Source organism: Macaca mulatta, chromosome 10, assembly GCF_049350105.2.
Source record: "Macaca mulatta isolate MMU2019108-1 chromosome 10, T2T-MMU8v2.0, whole genome shotgun sequence".
Classification (NCBI taxonomy): Eukaryota; Metazoa; Chordata; class Mammalia; order Primates; family Cercopithecidae; genus Macaca; species Macaca mulatta.
This window is the reverse complement of record NC_133415.1, coordinates 97,436,081-97,457,317: the sequence shown is the minus strand read 5'-3', so window position 1 is coordinate 97,457,317 and position 21,237 is coordinate 97,436,081. Positions and strand designations below refer to the sequence as shown.

Below are 21,237 nucleotides of genomic sequence, written 5' to 3'. Positions count from 1 at the left end.
CAGGAGGACAGGAAGAGCCCTGGATGCCCGGCCAGAAGAGTCCTTGGGGCCTGAGATTCGAACATCTTCCAACCTAGAGACTGCTGGACTCTGCCACTGCCCATGGGGCAGGGCTGATTTAAAGGCGGTTTCTTCTCTGAGAAAGTGTGGGCAGTCTAGGACTTGGAGGCCAGCCCGGGGCCTGGCAGAGAGCTTCTGACATGCAGGAGTGCTGAGGACCTGCTGGCTCTAACCTGCCCCCTCGAGTGCCAGCTCGCCCATGTCTCCAGCCAGCTTCCTCACGCTCACAGCCTCCGAGTCTCCCTGGATGTCAGGGACTGCATTCCGACGGCCTGTCCGGTCACAGGAGATGAAGTCTGAGTAGGAGGACTCGACCTCCATCATGCCTGTCGCATCGCTCCTCAGGCCTGTGGGGACAGGAGGCAAGGGGGCAGAAGTAAGTCCAGATGCATTCTGCAGAGAGGACAGCTCCAGCTCCCCAGCACTGTGGCTTCTGTCAAAATGACAGTTATTGCCTCTTATTGAAAACAAAGCAAAAAGCACAGGAAAGTACAAAGAACAAAACAAGTCACCCATAATTCCATACCCAGACAACCACCATCAACATTTTAAAGAACATGGGCTCAGACTTTTCTTTAAATAAACTTATTGACAAACATGTACACATATTTATCAATACCACATGCCAGGCACTGGTTATATACTGCAGATACCGCCATGAACAAATTGGCCATGGTCCCTGGCCTCACAGAGCTTACCATCTACCACAGGTGGCATAAAGTCACCTCATGCCTAAGTCATAGCCTTGGTGCTCAGGGCTTCAAGGGAGAATGCAGGATGCTGGAGTGATCACTAGGACCTGATCAAGGCTGGGGGTCACCAAGTGACATTTTACCTGAGAACCGAGGATGACGAGGCGTCATGTAGATGAAGAGTGAGGGGAAGAGCATTACAGAGAGGGGAACAGCACGTGTGAAGGCTCTGAGGGAGGGTGAGGCATCGGGGCTTGGAAGGACAGAAAGAGCCAGTAGGCAGGAGTATGGCGGAAGCGGGACAATGACACTGAGGACACTGCTGAGGTAGGCAGGAGCCAGACCACATCTGGAACTTGGTTCCTGAAGGGCTTTAGGCCAGGTCATGAAGGAGCAGTCATGCATTTTCAAAGATGACTCTGGTGTCTGGGCAGAGCAGTGCCGGGAAGGGGCAAGTTAGGAGGCTCCTGCAAAGTTCAGGTGCCGAGATGGTGGGTGGAGGAGGGTGGCAGTGGGAAGGATTCTAGATGTAACTTGGAAATCAAACCAAGAAGCAGTGTTGGACTGACAGGTAATTTAGGTTTCTGGTGTGAATAAGTAGGTGGACAGAAGTATGGTTTGCTGACATGTGGAAGAACAAAGGAGGAATATTTGGGGGCATCAAGTCCTATTTGGCGTATCTGGTAACTCTGAGATGCCTGTGAGCCCTCCAAGGGGAGAGGTAGTGTAAGTACATGGAACCAGGAAGCTGGAGCTCAGAAGAGAGGTGGAGTGGAGAGGAAAGATATGAAATTAGTAGTTCTTACTACACAGATAGCAGTTCACAGCCCTGGTGCTTGGTGACACAGTCTAGAGAGAGAAGAGAAGAGCGCCACATAAATAAAGAAGAGCCACATACATTTAGAAATGATTTGGGACCATACCTTATGTTGTTATGTAGTCTACTCTTTGGGACGCTTTAGAACATGTCACTAAGGCTCCCTCCACATGAATTTTGTGCCAGCATACTTGCATGGGCAATGATTGACTCTAGGATGAGGCCTCCAGAAATGAACACAGAGGTACTTCCCAGTTTTCTACTGCCACACACAGCACTGGGCCTTTATGAAAGTCTCTGTGCCCATCCCTAATTATACTAGAGATATACTAGAGATATTCTAGAGATAGAGTATATCTCTAGAAGCAGAATTGCTGGGCTAAAGGGAAGGGTGAAATAATTTTTAGATTTTTGACACATTTCCCAGTTGCCTTCCCAAATGGCATAGTGGTATTTATAATGACAAAAAATTGGCAGAAAGACTTATAAAGTCAGCATTGTTTTTATTTATATTCCCACCGGTAGCACACAAGATTGTCCATTTATGTACTCTTGGCAACAAGTACTGCTACTATATTAACAAAAGGTTAATTTGCGAAGGAGATACTAGTATCTCTCATTGAGCACCTATGGTTTTCTGAAGGCAATTAGATAGCAGTCATTGCATGGACTCTGGCTACCTCGCAGACCTGAATTAGTAAGTGGGAGGGGTGGTCTAAGCACTGGCCTGACTTTAGGAGTTCATAGTCCAGTGGGGTGGGCCCACCTAGCAAATCCTAGTTCTAGACCCACTCAGGCAAATGCCCAATGTTTTCTATAGTGTGAGGATGTTTACTGCACCTGGTCAGTAATAGCAGCCTACAGGAAACCACCCAAATGTCCACCAGGAGGTTAGGCATTGCATGAATTATGAAGTATTTATTAAAAAGAAATGTGCCATACAGCCACTATGGAAAACGGTATGGAGGGTTCCTGAGAAAATTAAAAACAGTACCATATGACCGAACAATCCCACTACTAGGTATACATCCAAAGAACTGACATTAGTATATCAAGAAGACATCTGACCTCCTATGGTTACTGCAGCACTATTTATAATAGCCAAGATATGGAATCAACCCAAATGTCCAACATGATTGAATGGATACAGAAAATGTATATATACACAAAGGAATACTATTCAGCCATTAAAAAAAAAATGAAATCTTGTTATTTGGGACAACATGGATAAACCTGGAGGACATAATGTGAAGGGAAATAAGCCAGACACAGAGAGACAAATACTGCATGATTTTACACATACGTGGAATCTTAAAAAACAAAAGTTGATATTGGCTGGGCGCGGTGGCTCACGCCTGTAATCCCAGCACTTTGGGAGGCCAAGGCAGGTGGATCACGAGGTCAGGATATCGAGACCATCCTGGGCTAACACAGTGAAACCCCATCTCTACTAAAAATACAAAAAAAAAAAAAAAAAAGAAAAGAAATTAACTGGGTGTGGTGGCAGGCGCCTGTAGTCCCAGCGACTTCGGAGGCTGAGGCAGGAGAATGGCGAACCCGGGAGGCAGAACTTGCAGTGAGCCGAGATCGCGCCACTGCACTCTAGCCTGGACGACAGAGCAAAACTGTCAAAAAAAAAAAAAAAAAGTCGATATCATAGGAGAGAACAGAACAATGATTACCAGAGACTAGGGAGGGGAAAGGAGAGGAAAGGATGGAAAGCTGGTCAACGGGTACATAGTTACACTTAGATAGGAGCAGTAAGTTCCTATTCTGATGCACAGTAAGGTGATGGTTAACAGTAAGGCATTCTAGGCCGGGTGTTGTGGCTCATGCCTATAATCCCAGCACTTTGGTAGGCCGAGGCAGGTAGATTACCTGAGGTCAGGAGTTTGAGACTAGCCTGGCCAACATGGTGAAACCTCACCTCTACTAAAAATACAAAATTAGCCGGATGTGGTGGCACACGCCTGTAGTCCCAGTTACTCTGGAGGCTGAGACAGGAGAATCGCTTGAACCCATGAGGCAGAGATTGCCGTGAGCTGAGATCACGCCACTGCACTCCACGCTAGGCAAGACAGAGCGAGACTCCGTCTCAAAAAAAAAAAAAAAGGCATTCTATATTACAAAATAACTAGAGAGACTTTTGAATATTCTCATCAGAAATAAATAAATGCATGAGATGATGGATATGCTAACTGCCCTGATTTGATTATTATACAACATATATGTATCAAAACATCAAGTTGTACCCCACAAATATATACAATGACATGTCAGTAAAAAATAAATAAATAAATAATAAAGTAAGAAATGTGCCAGATGGGCCTGTACTGACATAGGACAACATCTGAGATAAACTGGCAACTGAAAAACAGAGGTTGCAAAACAACACGTAAAATAAAACCCAGTTCCTGTGGGGAAAGATAGCAGACATATGAAAAAAAAATCTGAAAAAACATGTATCAACCCTGTCAACTGTGGTTCTTTGTGAGTAAGGGGAACTTTTGTTTTCTAAGTCTATATTTTTTCAATGGTTGAAGTTTTCATAAACCCAAATTATTGTGCAATGCTTTTCGAAGGTAGCTGACACTGGCAGAAGTGCCCAGAAGGCACCCAGGGTGGGACTGAGCCAGTAAGTGCTGCAGGGGTGCGGGTGCGTGTGTGTGTGTGTGTGCGTGTGTGTGCGTGTGCGTGTGTGTGTGCGCGTGTGCGTGTGTGTGCGCATGTGTGTGGGCGTGTGTGCGTGTGTGTGCGCGCGTGTGTGTGTGTGTGTGCGTGTGTGTGTGTGGGGGGGGTGCGTGCGTGTGTGTGCGTGTGTGCGTGTGCGCATGTGTGTGTGTGTGCGTGTGTGTGGGGGTGCGTGCGTGCGTGTGTGTGGGGGTGCGTGCATGCGTGTGTGTGTGTGTGTGCGCGTGTGCGCGTGTGTGTGTGCGTGTGTGTGTGAGAGAGAGAGAGAGAGAGAAAGAGAGAGAGGATCACTATGGAGGGCTGGGCCCACATCCCCCACAACACCTAGCTCAGAAGAAACACTTAGCTAAAGAATGAATTAGGGGCCCTCAAAGATCAGACAGGTGAGACAGGGAGGTGGGAGGTGTCCTATGGTAGAAAAAGCAAAGCATGAGACGCGTGACCTTAAACCCAAGCTTTGCCACCTAACCCTGGGCAAGACCCTGCCTTTCTTCGGGCCTTCGTTTCCCCTGTGTAAAATAGAGGAGGGCCAGGACACTGTCCACGGCAATTCCCCCCGGCTGCAGCAGATGGCGCGCCCTGCCTATCTTCCTAGCAGCCTTGCGCGCTGCCCTAGTCACGTTCTGGCTCCTCCTTGGCTAACAGAATTCCCGGAAGTTCCAGAGGTGGCTCCTTCTGCAGGTCACGAAGGTTCACTCCTGCCCTCTCCCTCTGGGGAAGCCGCTCAGTGCTTAAGGACAGGGAAATGGCTTATGATAACAGTAACAACAGAGGATAAAAATGATGCCGAAAATTCCTACAATAACGAAAGGTACCATGGCCCAGGTGCCTGTGTTTTCACACACATCACGCACGCAGTGGCCACAGCTGCCCTCTTGAGGTGAGTGAGGCCGGTATAAGCCACAGCTCAAGAAGGGCCTCATTCCCACCTGAAACCTGCTGCTCTGGAAAGGGACAAACGCCGAGCAGGCCACACTGGCTCCCGGAGCCTCCGAGTCCTCAGCTCTTCCTCAGTTAGAATGTCAGCTCCACAGGAACAGGAATTTGGTCTGGATTTTTCCCATGTCCAGCTGAAACCTAATCCCAGCTGAGCCAACAGGCTCTGGCTGCTCCATTTCCTGATTCTCATCCAGCACCTGGTAAAGAGCAGGCGCTCCATGCACACTCGCTGGATTTCACTCTCTGAAGGAGAGGGAGTTTGTACCTATCCCTCTTCTCCCCCGCTGTCCCCCTCCTCTGTGGGGAGGAGCAGCAGTTCCTTCTTGGACTGTTGAGAAGGGCCTCCGTGCACTGTGAAGTGCTGTGCAGGTGTTCTTGTACTAGGACCTGACACCATGGGATGGAGTTACAAGCTCCATCTGAAAGGCCAGCTTTGTGCTGGAACGTCTCCTGGGGCTTTGATCTCACAATGCCATCTGATGTTACAAGCTGCCCAGTGCAGGACACTGGGCCTCAGGACATGGAGACAGCAAATGCCACACTCAAAGACCAATCCTAGAAAACATCAACTAGGCCAACATGCTCTGGCTACCGTATACCCTCAGGGAGCAGCAACTCCAAAGATGGCTCTGGAGAGCTCTCCAATCCAAAGCACAAACACGTAATTTAATTTTTCTCTCACATTTATATTCGTCACTCACCCTCTCATCTTTAAAGACAACAGCAAATGGGGAAATAAAGCATCCTCAGAGTTGGAAATCATGTCAGAAAAGGGTCATTCTCAAACCCTGTTAGAGTGTAAACTTCCAAGACCTCCTTGGGCAGTGACTTGACAGCGTGTATCCAGAAACCTCAACTTTTTACATATCTTTGAGCTACTAAATCAGTTTATAATAATCTATTATAAGAAAATAATCCAAGATCTACATGAAGATAAATGTACACAAATGTTCGTCATAGTATTATTTTTTTTTTTGAGGCAGGGTCTCGCTGTGTCGCGCAGACTGGAGTGCAGTGGTACAATCATGGCTCACTGCAGCCTCAACTTCCTAGGCTCAAGCGATCCTGTTGCCTCAGCCTCCTGAGTACTGGGACTATACCACGCCTGGCTCATTTTTTTTCAGAGATGGGAATCTCATTATGTTAACCAAGGTGGTCTCAAACTCGTGGTCTCAAACTCCTGGGCTCAAGTTATCCTCCTGCCTCGGACTTCCAAAATGTTGGGATTACAGGACTGAGCCACTGTGCCCGGCCCACAGTATTATTTATAATAGCAGGAAACTAAAGACACCAAAATGAGTTCCTAATGGATGTGTCAATGGAGAATTATTAATATATACATACTTAACTAATTTATATCTAAATGAAATACCATTCAGGCATTAAAATGATGTTTGTGAATATTTTTTAAAGACATAGCAAAATGTTCACATATAGTTAAATGAAAAAGAATATCAGTGATATAATTACATGCATTAATATTTTTGTAAGTGATTTAAAAATCCATTATATTTCCTTTTTTATAGTGAACATATTCACTTAGTCTTAAAATTACTTAATTTTAGATTATGTGTAAATGTGGTCTAAAACTCAAAAGGTCCAAAAGGACAGAGATAAGACCTTAATCTCCCTCCCATCTGATCCAGACACCCTCCCCAAGGCAAGCACGTTTTGGTGTCCTTCCAGACAAAATCTATGCAATATACATGTTCCCTCTTTTTCTCCTTCCCTTCTTTTTTCCTTTATTTAAAACAAAATTTTATTTTCCATCTTGCATTTTTTTCATTTAAAAATGTGTCTTGACTTTGGGAGGCCGAGGTGAGTGGATCGCTTGAGGTCAGGAGTTCAAGACCAGCCTGGCCAACATGGTGAAACCCCATCTCTACTAAAAATACAAAAATGAGCTGAGTGTGGTGGTGCACACCTGTAGTCCCAGCTACTCAGGAGGCTGAGGCAGGAGAATTGCTTGAACCCAGGAGGCAGAGGCTGCAGTGAGCTGCGACTGTGCCACTGCACTCTAGCCTGGGTGACACAGTGAGACTCTATTAAAAAAAATTATATATATATATACACATACATACACACATACACACACACACACACGCCTTGGAAACAACTGTAGATCACTCTGAAGCCACTGCAGCACTGATTACATCAACACACTGAAAACAAACCCAAAGTAATAACTAAATTGTTCCTTTTATTATCCGCATGATACTCTGTTATCTCACTGTTGTAGACTGATTTAATTACCTCCCTATTGATGGACCTGAGAGTTGTTTCCATAAAAGTGGAATTGCCACCTCAAAGGATCTGTGACTTTTTTATTATAATAGGTACTGCCAAATTCTCCCCACAGAAGTTAGTTCCTATCTCTCAGTCCGTTTTGTGCTGCTACAACAAAATATCTGAGCCTCAGTACTTTCTTTTTTTTTCTTTATTTTTTTTTGAGACGGAGTCTCGCTCTGTTGCCCAGGCTGGAGTGCAGTGGCGCGATCTCTGCTCGCTGCAAGCTCTGCCTCCTGGGTTCACGCCATTCTCCTGCCTCAGCCTCCCGAGTAGCTGGGACTACAGGTGCCCGCCACCACGCCCGGCTAATTTTTTGTATTTTTAGTAGAGACAGGGTTTCACTGTGTTAGCCAGGATGGTCTCGATCTCCTGATCTCGTGATCCGCCCGCCTCGGCCTTCCAAAGTGCTGGGATTACAGGCGTGAGCCACTGTGCCCGGCCAAGTCTCAGTAATTTCCAAAGAACAGAAATTTATTTCACACAGTTCTGGAGGCTGGGATGTCCAAGATCAAGGCGCCAGCCTGTGGTGAGGCCTGCTCTCTGCTTCCAAGAGGGCACCTTAAACACTGTGTTCTCACAGGGCAACTGGCAGAAAGGCAAAAAGGGGCAAACGCACTCCCTCAAGCCCATTTATTTGTTATTTATTTATTCGATGGAGTCACGTTCTGATGCCCATGCTAGAATGCAGTGGCATGGTCACTACAACCTCCTCCTCCTGGATTCAAGGGATTCTCCTGCCTCAGCCTCCCAAGTAGCTGGGATTACAGGTGTGCACCACCACACCCAGCTAATTTTTGTATTTTTAGGAGAGATGAGGTTTCATCATGTTGGCCAGGCTGGTCTTGAATTCCTGACTTCGGGTGATCCGGCGGCCTCAGCCTCCCAGAGTGCCGGGATTACAAGCATGAGCCACCGTGCCTGGCCTCAAGCCCTTTTATAAAAGGTGCCTAATCCCATTCACAAGGAAGGAGACCACATGACCTCATCACCTCTTAAAGGCCCTACCTCTTAATACTATCACATTGGTATTTTGGAGGGAACACATTCAAACCATAGCAATTCCCAGTAGGTATATCAGATGAGCACTTTGCTTCACCACAGTCTTCTTAATGCTGTTTTGTTCCTAATCTAAAAAATGGTTTTAAAACCAGTGCCTGATTGTTTTAGTTCCTACTGCTCCTAGGAGTGAACCTGAGCATCTTTCCATATGCATCTCCTTTTCTGTTTACTGTTTCTTCAAATCCTTTTGCCCATTTCTAATGGATTTTAGGTTTTTTTCTTATTGATTTGTAGGAGTTCTTAATATATTAAGGCAATTAGTCTTTTGTCTAATTGGGAGCTACTAGTATTTTTTACTTGTCATTTGTACTTTGACTTTATTTTCGGCACTTCCCACACACATCTTTTTTATATTCATTAGTAAAATTGATCTTTATTTTATGGTTTCTGGGCTTTGGAACATAATCAGAAATGTCTTCCCCACTCTAAGATTAGTAAAGAAATCCCTTGTTTATTTTTGGTACTTTGTTTTTTGAGACAGGGTCTGGAGTCACCCAGGCTGGAATGCAGTGGTGCCAGCTTAGCTCACAGCAACCTTGAACTCCTGGGTTCAAGGGATCCTCCTAGCTTAGCTTCCTGAGTAGCTGGGACGGGACTACAGGTGCATGCTAAAGTGCCCAGCCAATTCCCTTTTTTTGTTTTTCTTTTAAGAGATGGGGTCTCACTATGTTGCCCAGGCTGGTTCTGAACTCCTGGGCTCAAGTGATATTCCTGCCTGAGCCTCCCAAACTACTGGGATTACAGGTGTGAGCCACCACGCCTGGCCTCTAGTACTTTTATGGCTTCCCTTTTCATATTTAAATCTTTGATTGATCTAGAATTTATCTGTAATAAGGTATGAGTTAGAGAGCCACCTTAATTTTTTCTACCTATCTCAAATCATTTGTGGAGTAATCCATCATTTCCTCATTGATGTGAAAAGCTACCATTGTTACATACAAAACTGTCTATTGGGGTCTGTTTCTGAATCTTTTAATCTCTCCAGCTGATGTGTCTACTCATGTACTAGTATCATGTTTTCTATTACATTAGCTTTATTTATTTTTATTTTTATTTATTTATTTATTTATTTATTTTTGAGACGGAGTCTCGCTCTGTCGCCCAGGCTGGAGTGCAGTGGCCGGATCTCGGCTCACTGCAAGCTCCGCCTCCCGGGTTCACGCCATTCTCCTGCCTCAGCCTCCCGAGTAGCTGGGACTACAGGCGCCCACCACCTCGCCCGGCTAGTTTTTTGTATTTTTTTTAGTAGAGACGGGGTTTCACCGTGTTAGCCAGGATGGTCTCGATCTCCCGACCTCGTGATCCGCCCGTCTCGGCCTCCCAAAGTGCTGGGATTACAGGCTTGAGCCACCGCGCCTGGCCTACATTAGCTTTAAATTAAAAAAATAACTGTAGAGGCCGGGCGCGGTGGCTCAAGCCTGTAATCCCAGCACTTTGGGAGGCCGAGACGGGCGGATCACGAGGTCAGGAAATCGAGACCATCCTGGCTAACACGGTGAAACCCCGTCTCTACTAAAAAATACAAAAAACTAGCCGGGCGAGGTGGCGGGCGCCTGTAGTCCCAGCTACTCGGGAGGCTGAGGCAGGAGAATGGCGTAAACCCGGGAGGCGGAGCTTGCAGTGAGCCGAGATCGCGCCACTGCACTCCAGCCTGGGTGACAGAGCCAGACTCCGTCTCAAAAAAAAAAAAAAAAACAAAAAAAACTGTAGAATGGTTTCCTTCTCATAGATAGCTCAAATCTTTTTTGACTTTAGATTTTTTTTCTCTGGCTGTTTTTGCTGGTCTATGTTTTCTAATGAACTAAATAGTCATTTAACTTGTCCCCCAATTTCTCTTGTATTTATCAGGACTGCACTAAATATATACAGTAATATCTGGTACCTGAATGTAGACAGAAATCACATTTTTATGATACTGAGTCTTCTTTCTTTCACAGTTCCTCTCCCACGAGGTCAGGCACTCAGATTTCCCTTTTGCTCCTCTGTGTACTCCAAAGGGCTGGCCCAGAGCCTGGCATATGCTGGTGCTTGACTCTTACTTGCAGAATGAATGATAAATTATTGAATGAGTTCTACTTCTGATGTGCAAGGTAAGTGCCTTCCACACATTCTCTCATGTAACCCTAAACACACTGAGTACGCACTATTCTAAAATCCTCATTTTAGAAATGAGGAAACTGAGGCTCAGGCAGTAAAGCAACTGCCTTCAACTTCTTAGAATGCTCTTATACAGTCTCCTAGTCCAACACCTTGACTACTTGTATACCCCCTTAGTTCCATCCTTTACTGTCTTCTAATGTTTCTCTAATTGTTCCACACATCTCATTCTCTCTCATGACATTATCTTCCATTCATTTCAATGTCGATCCTCTCACTGCTGAGCTGCAGACATCTAGATGAATCTTCCCGGAGGATATCAACAAAATTATGCTCTCCCTCCTCCAGGACTCTCTCTCATTCATTCTCTTAGTCAGGAGCCACCTCCACAATCAATTATGCAAGTCAAAAACCTATTACCCGTAACACATGCCTGACTTCTTCCTCTCTTTAAGAAGGCATCCCGCACCTTAAAGCTCAATTACCCAGGTTCAATTATTTTCTCTCTTCAGGTCCATCCTCCCATTTGCTCCACGCAGTAATCATGGCCTCAGTTAGGCTTCATCATCTCTATCCACTCGATTACAACCTTCCCCAACTGGTTTTTCTGTCCCCAGTCTTCTCACTTATTCCTCATCCCCCACCCCCAATTCATCCTCAAGCCTTCTGTCCTCTACTTCAAGAGGGACATTCCCCAACATCAGCTGGCTCATCCTCATGCTCAGCTCAGGAACCTTCAATGATTAAAAAGAAGCATTTGGATCCATTTATGTATACTGGCATGGAAGGATGTTCTCAATATATGATTGCTAATATGCCCTAACACATGGGTCTACAGTCTTCTCTCCTGATTTCTGAGTCTTCACTTCCAACAGTCCATGACCTGTCTCCAGCAGGGAGACAGCTTTGATTCATTCAGGACCATCACAGGGCAAATACCTGTTCAATTAATGAAAAGTTGTTGTAGAATCTAACCGAAAGACATCCCAGAGCTCATCTAGACAAGCCTCTCATCAACAGCTGCAGAAACGGAGGCTCAGAAAGGGCAAGGGACTTGCCTAGGGTTCTTGATCTAGCGGTCTTAACTCCTGGTCCAGAGCTCTTTTCCCCACATCACACGGCCCCCTTGGGAGTCCCTGATGACATTACAAATCTCTGAGGGGAATGGGTGGCAGGGCAGAGGGCATCTAGGGTACTCGTCCAGCCCAGCTTTGCTGTTGACCAGCTGTGAGGCCGTGCACAAGTCCCCTCACCTCAGCAAAGTGGGGCTAACAGTCACACCCTGCAGTGCAGGGGGCTGTTATGAAGATTCAATAATATGGTGATGCAAAAAGTGTAGTAAGTGATGGGGAATGTAAGCGGAATTCAATTAATAAATGATTAGGATGGTTCATTTGGAGGCTGAGTTAGTAAAACCTGCCTTTGGATTTTCATTCAGCTCCTTTATTTTTACTCTGTTTAATGGTGCTACAGAAGATTAAAACTTCCTTCTCTGGTGCTTTATGGCGTTGCGTGGTAAGAATATAAATTCCCCAGAAGTGGTGACCCTGACTGGCGTGATTACTGTTATATGTCCAGAAGGCCCTGCACATACTTGAAGCTCAATGAATAGTTGATGAACGAGTTAATAATAGAAGACGTTCTAGATTACAGGGAAAGAAGAGCAAAGAATGTGCGGCCCTGCATCATAACAGTGGCTGAAGATCTGGTTCAATACCCGTGCAGTAGGGTGACCCCTGAAGAGTCCCCTTCTCTCCCTCAGCTTCCTTTCCCACCATCTAAATAACAAAATTTGAAATATGATCTCCAAGTCTTCCAGGCTTTTTTTTTTTTTTTTTTTTTTGAGATGGGGTCTTACTCTGTCGCCCAGGTTGGAGTGCAGTGGCATGATCTCCGCTTACTGCAACCTCCGCCTCCCTGGTTCAAGTGCTTCTCCTGCCTCAGCCTCCCAAGCAGCTGGGATTACAAGCATGCACCACCACACCCGGCTAATTTTCTTTTTGTATTTTTAATAGAGATGGGGTTGGCCGGGCACGGTGGCTCAAGCCTGTAATCCCAGCACTTTGGGAGGCCGAGACGGGCGGATCACGAGGTCAGGAGATCGAGACCAGCCTGGCTAACACAATGAAACCCCGTCTCCACTAAAAATACAAAAAAATTAGCCGGGCGTGGTGGCGGCGCCTGTAGTCCCAGCTACTCGGGAGGCTGAGGCCGGAGAATGGCGTGAACCCGGGAGGCGGAGCTTGCAGTGAGCTGAGATCTGGCCACTGCACTCCAGCCTGGGCGACAGAGCGAGACTCCGTCTCAAAAAAAAAAAAAAAAAAAAATAGAGATGGGGTTTCACCATGTTGGCCAGGTTAATCTTGAACTCCTGACCTCAAGTGATCCACCTGCCTCGGCCTCCCGAAGTGTTGAGATTATAGGCATGAGTCATTGCATCTGGTCTCTAAGTCTTCCAGTCTTGATATTTCATTTATTCATTCAATGTACTGAGCAACTTCTATATGCCAGGCACTGTGCCAGGCACAGGGTATATACTGGAAACTAAAAAAGATATTTACAATGTGTAAAGAGAAAAAGGCACTGAACAAGTCAATGGATCTATCATCACAGATTATGATATGAGCTATGGGAGAAGAGGACAGGGTTCTCTGCATGTGGATCATTCAGTTAATGGCTGCATGATCAGGAAAGGCCTCTCTGAGGAGGTGGTTTTTGCTGAAATCTACAGAAAAGTTGGATAGAGAGTGACCCAGAAAGCCAACAGGCAATTTGAGTCTAAAAACAATCTAGAATCTCTTAGCTCAGCCTGAGCCCTACGGGGTGCTAAAGAACGAAGCTCTTTCTTTTCCTCATCCTCAGGAGGTTTTGGTGTCTTATGGGATCTGGATGATTGCCAGACATGTGACTGACCTTGAATGCCCAGGACAAAGGGTGAAGCCCTTATACTCTGTCCCCAGACCTTTTGGGGCCCTGGGGTCAGAGGTTATGGTGCTTGCAGGTGCCTGCTCTGGGCATTTCCCCACAGGAAGCCACTTCTCCAGTGGGTTTGTAATAACTCCCCCCAGCTTTGTAAACTGAAGAGGCCCCAGTATCTGCCAAGAGCTACATGGTCTGTTCCAAGTCTGCAGCTATTAGTCCTCATTGCTCAGGCAGATTCCATTACAAGCTTCAAATTGTTTTCCAAATATACTAGAAAGGTCATTTCCTGTTTTGCTTTTTTTTTTCTTTTTCAAAAATTCAGTATTTGCAGAAAACACACAAAAAGCAAACAGACTTTTGCAGAAGACATGAAGCACAGAAGTGGGACTTGGTCTCATGGGAGAAGTTTTATCAGGGGTGGGCAAAATGTTCTCTAAGGCTTCTCTGAGGGACGAAAGGGCCGTGGAAACAGAAATGCCAGGGCCTATTGAACAGGCATTCATCAAATTCCAAGGGTAGCGGCTTCTCTCTGTGATGGAAAGCCAGAAAAGAGAGGCACTGAGGCCAACAGAAAACTCAGGGCCCCAAAATGAGAACATTCCACGAACCTGGGAAAAGGGAGGGCTGCTGGTTCTAGCCATGTGTGGCCTGCCCGGGGCTGGCTGCAAAGCCCTACCCAGCGCCTTAGGGGCACATCCAGTACAAGGTCACCAGAGAGGAGCCTGATGCCTGCCTGGGCAGTGCCTGCTGCCATTCAAAGAGTGGCCCTGGGTGAGGCTTTGTTTGGAGGCAGAGAGGCCGGGCCTTGGTCTCTGCACCTGCCAGGCCTAGACCCAAGCAGGCCTGGATGCAGGCAGTGATAGGGAGGGAAGGGCAGGGTGCTGGGGTCAGACAAGGTCCTGAGTGACTTCTACGCTGCCTATCCCCAGGGACACCTTTCTGTCCTCCTCTTCCAACTCATTTCTTCTCGGACCACTCTCCTCATCGGACTTCCAGACACCACACCCTTTGGGCCTCCCTCCAACCACTCCGCACAGGCACCTGCTACTGCCGGTACCTTTGTGTTAGGATGCCAGTCTCTTCTGTTTTCTCCCTAGGGGCTCTTATCCTTTCCCTGAAATAATCTACGTTGGTGACCCTCAAAGAGCCCCAACCCTCTCTTAAAAGTCTAGATTTGTGACAGCCTATTGAGCGTGTCATTTGGCTATCCCACCAGCACTGCAAGCTTCAGACGGCAAGTCACCAGCCTGCTCGCCCTGGCCTTCCCAGCTGAGCAAGAGCACCACCATCTGCCCAGCTGGAAACCCGCAGCCACCCCTGACCTCCCTTCTTCTTCACCACCCATTGACAATTCTTTACCAAGTCCTGTTATTTGTTTTTTCTTTTTTATGTTTTTGTAGAGACAGGGTCTCACAATGCTGCCCAGCCTAGTCTTAAATTCCTGGCCTCAAGCAATCCTCCCACCTTGGCCTCCCAAAGAGCTGGGATTACAGGCATGAGCAACAGTGCCCAGCCTAGTCCTTTTGTTTCTACCTGCAAAACAGAGCTTGAATCTGCTGACCTCGCTCCTCCACACGCACCACCCAGGCTCCAGGATGTCTCACCAGGACTCTCAGCAGAGACCCTGACCAGAGTCAGAGTCCTGTGTCTCTCTCATCCCTAGCCCAGGGTCTGCATTCTATATGGCAGGCAGGGTAATGTTCTCAAAATGGAAATTGGGTCATTGGAATTTCCCTGCTTTGTTCAATCTCTGATGCTTTTCTATTTCACATCTAGTGAAATCCACACTCCTGATGCCAGCCCCTGAAGTCCTACAAGGATCTGGCCCTGCCTGCCTCTGCAGATGAGCCTTTGTCTCATTTCTGCTCTCTTCTTGGTCCATTTTGCTCTGGTCACACTGGGCCTCTCTTTAAATCCTCAAACCTCATTTAATTCCTGACCTCAAAGCCTTTACTAGACTATTTCCTCTGTGTACAACATTCTCTGTAACCCCGCTCCCTAAAGAGCCTCCTAAGTGGATAAGTGGATTCCTGGCCTTGGTTTTCCAAATGTTCTTGCTCTAGGACCTGACATGGGCTCCTGTAGGGCACGAAGCCTCCTGAGTTCCTCTGCCTCCAACTACTGCATGTCAGGAAAGCCCTGGCAGAGCTGCCCGGAGGCTAATGCGGTGTGGTGGACGCCACAAGGATTTCAGAATCTCAGCTGTTGTCCCTATAGCGGCACATGGTGCTGGGCACCTCACTTGACTGCAGACACCCCTTCTGTAAAATTGGAGGGCTTACACCTGCCTTAAAAAGTGGCTGCGGGGATTAATTGGAGCCAACAGTTATATTCTTTTTTTTTTTTTTTTTTTTGAGATGGAGTCTCGCTCTGTCACTAGGCTGGAGTGGAGTGGCACGATCTTGGTTCACTGCAACCTCCGCCTCCCAGGTTCAAGCGATTCTCCTGCCTCAGCCTCCCAAGTAGCTGGGACTACAGGCGTGCACCACCACGTCCAGCTAATTTTTGTATTTTCAGTAGAGGTGGGGTTTCACCATGTTGGCCAGGATGGTCTCGATCTCTTGACCTCGTGATCCGCCCGCCTCAGCCTCCTAAAGTGCTGGGACTACAGGCTTGAGCCATGGTGCCCCGCCTGTTATACACTTCTTTCTTACTGCATGCCAGACTGTGCTAAGCATCTTACAAGCATTTAATTTTATAGTAACTCTATGACATAGAACATATAATTATCCTGTAGTACAAAAGAGGCAGCTGAAACTCAGCAAGGTTAAGGAGCTTGCCCAAGGCCATATACCCAAGGAGTGTGGAGCCAGATGGAGCCTGTGCTATTAGGTTATAAAGCAGGGGAGTGAATTAGTATCATGCCTGGCATGTAGTATGGGTTTACTGAAAAGTACCCATTCCCTTTTCCGACCTTCTTTTTCCCCTGTCCCCAGCTTCATAACAAGGCATTTCTGAAGGAAGAGGAAGAAAGTAAGCAAGTCCCTGGAAAACGTTCTACAAGGCTGTCTAAAACATACACCGAGATGGTTTTACCCATGCTTATGCAACCTCCTGTTTTGGATATTCAGCTGGATACAAACCTTCAGAATCTTTTCAGTGATGCTGGGTTGATTCTCTTGATTCTACCACCACATTCTACTCTTTGGTATTTAACTTCACAGCAACAGTAAAAATAATTATTTTGGGGCATGAATTTTTTAAAACGCTTACCTCCTCAGCAGCTACATCCTCCTGGCAGGGTGGTGTTACTATTTCATGTAGGGCCAGGGCTAGGGACTGGAATTGTGACACAAACTCTCTTCAACCCATGAAAGTCTGTGCTTCCAGGAGGTCTCTGGAAAGCTGAAGAACAGTCCAGCTGCATCACTGCTTGGTGGCCGGGCATGCTGGGTCCTCCCCAGGCCTCCTGCTGTGTCTGTATTATCAAACTTGCTGAGGCTCAGCTACACAGCAAGGTTCCCAGAGAGTGGCAGTCTCTATCTTACTGTGAGGGGACAGGAAGGAAGGGAAAGTGAGATCACTTCCTGGCAGCCCTGCCTAAGGCCTAGGGGCTGGGCCACACTCCAGGTCTGCCCATGCCAGGCTGGGCACCTCTGGACAAGGCTCTTCCCCTCAAACCTCAGGAGTCTCAAGTGTGGAATGAAGGGGGAAACTGGGTATCTCTGTGGTGGTTCTGAAACAGGTCTGCAAATTATCTGACATTCCTCTTCTCAGGAGGTAGAGTTTAATTTCAATTTCCCCAAATGAGCTGGCCTTAGTGACCTCTAACAAATAGAATGCAACAAAAATGATTTTGTGTCACCTCCAAGATGAGGCTATAAAGGGTTACATAGCTTTCACCTGGCTCTCTCTGGGGACACCTGCCTCTAGAGCTTTGAGCTGTATATGGGAAATCTCAGGTGGCCATGCCGTGAGGAAGCCCAAACAGGCCTATGAAGTAACCACAGGGCAGAGGTCCTGAGACGGCTTGGAAAGAGCAGCAGCCGGCCAGCATCCAGCGGTGCCGGCCCCAAGCTGCCCCAGTTCCAGTCACCATCTAACTGCAACTGCATGAAAGATCCAAGCCAGAACTGCCCAGCCAAGCTGTTCCCAAATTCCTGACCCACAGGAACCATGAGATATAAGAAACTATTGCTGCTGTTTTAAACCATTGAGTAACAGGGGTGATGGATTACTCAGGAGTGGATAACCAAAGCAATCTCTAACATTACTTCTAGCTCGGGGGTAAGGGAGGTAAGAGACTTCTAGCTCTGAAGGAAGGGCAGGAAAGCAAGGAAGTCCTTGGAAAACTGCCCATCCCTTCACAGTAGGATGGAGACTGCCACTCTCTGAGAACCGTTCTGTGTATCTGAGCCTGGGCAAGTTTAGATCATACATCCACAGCAGGAGGCCTGGGGAGGACCCAGCATGCCTGGCCACCAAGCAGTGATGCAGCTGGACTGTTTTGCTGCTTTCCAGAGACCTCCGTGGAAGCACAGACTTTCATGGGTTGAAGAGAGTTTGTGTCAATCTAGTTCCTCTAGAATTCTATAAAATGCATCTCCAAAATACACTGTGGAGAATGAAAAGAAGCAAGAGATTATCTCTATAGTATTCATCCATTCCTTCAGAAAAATTTTACTGATCCCTCAGTGTATACTGGGCTTGGGACTAGATGCCACAGATACAAAAAGAGTAAGATACCATTGTACACGTGAGGGAAGTCCATGGTCTAGCTAGGGAGCTCAGTTCATAAACTCGCAATTTTTAACTAGTGGTAGTAAGGGGGCACAAATCACAATTGCCAGAATCACTACAGGACAGTTTCTAATAGTAATTCTAATAAAGCCAGGTGGGGAGTCCTGGTGGGGGATTATTATTATTCTAATAATGCTAGGTGAGGGGACCTGGTGGGGGATTATTATTATTCTAATAATGCCGAGTGGGGGGACCGAGGGTGCGCTCTCTAGCTAATGATCACTGTCCTCATCAGCTGCTGTTACTGATGGTTGGGTATCACAGTCCACACACATGATGAGAGAGAGGAGTTTAGAAATCACTTCTGTTTACACATCTAAGTATGCCAGGCAGAGGGCACAGCATGCAAGAGGCAAGGGGAGCCTGCTGACCAGAAAGACCAGTAGAGGCTGTGGGGCTGGGGAGCAGTGAGAGGGAGAGGAGGTGAGTGGAATTACAGTCACTGGGGCCTTTCAGGGTCTTGAGGGCCAAGAGCAGACTTTGAATTTTGTTCTGACTTTGATTTTACCCTTAATATGTGAATGCTTCCCTTCCATGCCAATATTCAGAGGCTTCTCACTAGTGGAGGGTGAGTGAAGCCCTTCAGACAGTGAGCGAGTGTCTTCACACACTGCTCAGACACTGCACTGTGTGTCCATGGCCACTGCCAGCAGTGGCTGGGGCCCTGCTGCCTCCGGCTGCAGGAAGGATGTCCTTCCATCCTTCCTGCCTCCTGACAGAAGTAGGGTTCTGAACCCAGAACTCGCTACATAGGTAAATACTGGTTGAACAACAGCCTCCCTTGGAACCTGGAAGAGCAACATGTTTGCAAGCCAGGGACTATCACTACTTGAGCAGACTGTAGATGTCATCCGTACCTCTGGCCCACATTATCATAGTTTACACAAGGTTCCTAAGCCCTTGGTTGTTCAGTATTCCAGGCCTCGACCCCACACCTCCAGATACTGAGTCTTCATGGGACTGCCAGCCCCCTGTGAACAGTCCTGTGTAACTCCTGGTGGCCCATGGCATAGGCCCCTTAGCCTGAGTCCCCCTTCCTCTTCCCTGACCCACCAGAAGAGATGAAGTTTCCTTGTCTGCCACCTGCAGCACCTTGACTTCTTCCTAATAATAACCACAGTCGAAATTCATTCAACAGTCATTCAACAAATACACACAGAAATGTCCCGTGAGCCAGGCATGATGCTGATACATTTGCTCATTATCTGCCGTTCCAACTGATTCCAAGAGGGTAGGTACCCTGCCTTTCTTGTTTGTCACTGTGTCTTCGAAATATAGCACAGCTCCTGACATACAGATTTTAATCACTCAGTGACTAAATAACCACCTGAGTCCTGGCTCCTGACCAAATAAATAATAACAATGATAAGAGTAAAACAAAACAAAAATGTATTTAAAATTAATTTATTTAAAATTTAATAAAATAAAAAAATAGCTACCACTTATGGGGTGAATACACTATGTTCAAACATGCTGGCATGTCTGGGGTGCTGAGCGTGCATTTTCATGGTTATACTTGGGGCATCCCACAGCACGGTTGTACTTTTACAGCATAAAAAGTACTTGGGGCGCTGGATGTGGTGGCTCACGCCTGTAATCCCAGCACTTTGGGAGGCTGAGGCGGGCGGATCATGAGGTCAGGCGTTCGAGACCAGCTTGACCAACATGATGAAACCCCATCCCTACTAAAAATACAAAAATTACCTGGGCGTGGTGGTGCACACCTGTAATCCCTGTTACTCAGGAGGCTGAGGCAGAAGAATCGCTTGAACCCGGGAGGTAGAGGTTGCAGTAAGCCGAGATCACGCCACTGTACCCCAGCCTGGGCAACAGAGCGAAACTCCATCTCAATTAAAAAAAAAAAAAAAAAAGTACTTGGGGCATCCCAAAGGACAGCTGTACATTTACAGTTATAATTGTGAACGTCAGCAATATTTGATACTGTATCCCAGTTCATGCCTAAGCAGAAACACTAGAGGCCTGGTGTGCTCTCAAGATGCTGGTATCCGAGAGGCTGGTGGCCAAGGGAGCACAGTGGCCCACAACACTTTGGATTCTCTCTAGACCGGTGTTCTTAAACTTTAAGGGTCACAGACACATTTGAGAGTTTGAGGGAAGCTACGGATACTTTGCCCAGAAAAGGATATATTCTCTGCGTGTGTGTGTGTAACCATACCTATGATTACAGGGGGCTCTTAAAGCCCTAATGCCTACCCATAAGCCCTAGCTAAAAACCCCAGCTCTAGACATCACATAACCCTGCATTCTTAAGGTCTGGAGGCTCTGGACCTCAACTCTCCCAGCACAGCTGGAACAGAAGCCTTCCTAAAAATGGCCTTGGCCAGAAAAACAGTCCTGGGAGCCGACTGCTGCATCCTAGTCACTGCAGACATCTGTAACCAGGGGATTCCCAGGGACCCTGAGTCAGAACAGGTCACAAGATGGGTGGCTTGGAAGGTTGCTATGGCAAGGCCCTGAAGCCTTGCTGATAAGCCGCTGAATAGTTCCAACCTCAAGGCAGCTTCCCTCCAGATGAGACCCTTGCTATGACAACAGTGAAAAGGACTCTTAAGAGAGGTGCTGGAGGCAGAGCAGAGGCCAAAAGAGGGAATTCAAAGGAGCTGGAAATCCCCCAGACTCCCAGGACTACTAGTACCTGGAGAAATAAAGGCTGGATTCTCTGCCCCAATTGCAATGAGACAGAGCTGAAAGGGGGTGAGGGGTGGGAATGGGGGAGGCAAGTAAGCTATGGATCAGAGCCTGTATGAATCGGGGCTCCACCAATTGCTAGCTGTATAATGCTGAGAAAATCACTTAACATCTCTGAGCCTCAGTTTCTTCTTTTGTAAAACAGAGATATCAACCCCCAACCCTTAGGGTTGTTGTGAAATTAAAGGAAATTCATGCGTAATTTTTTTGAGTCCTTTCCTC

General features: G+C 47.0%; 1 protein-coding gene and 1 long non-coding RNA gene across 8 annotated transcripts in view; one reads left to right on the top strand and one right to left on the bottom strand.

Moving 5' to 3' along the window:
- Positions 1 to 21,237, bottom strand: part of PKIG (cAMP-dependent protein kinase inhibitor gamma) — a 90,842-nt gene that overhangs the window by 4,252 nt on the left and 65,353 nt on the right. For all 7 annotated transcript variants that reach the window (XM_015148836.3, XM_015148834.3, XM_028827344.2 and 4 more), the window contains 1 exon segment: positions 234 to 407. In XM_015148836.3, coding sequence (XP_015004322.1) covers positions 234 to 384 — 151 coding nt within the window. In that variant the 5' untranslated portion in view covers positions 385 to 407.
- Positions 9,957 to 16,667, top strand: LOC114670485 (uncharacterized). Its single transcript, XR_003720133.2, has 2 exons — positions 9,957 to 10,637; positions 16,503 to 16,667. It is a non-coding gene; the product is annotated as an uncharacterized LOC114670485 (long non-coding RNA).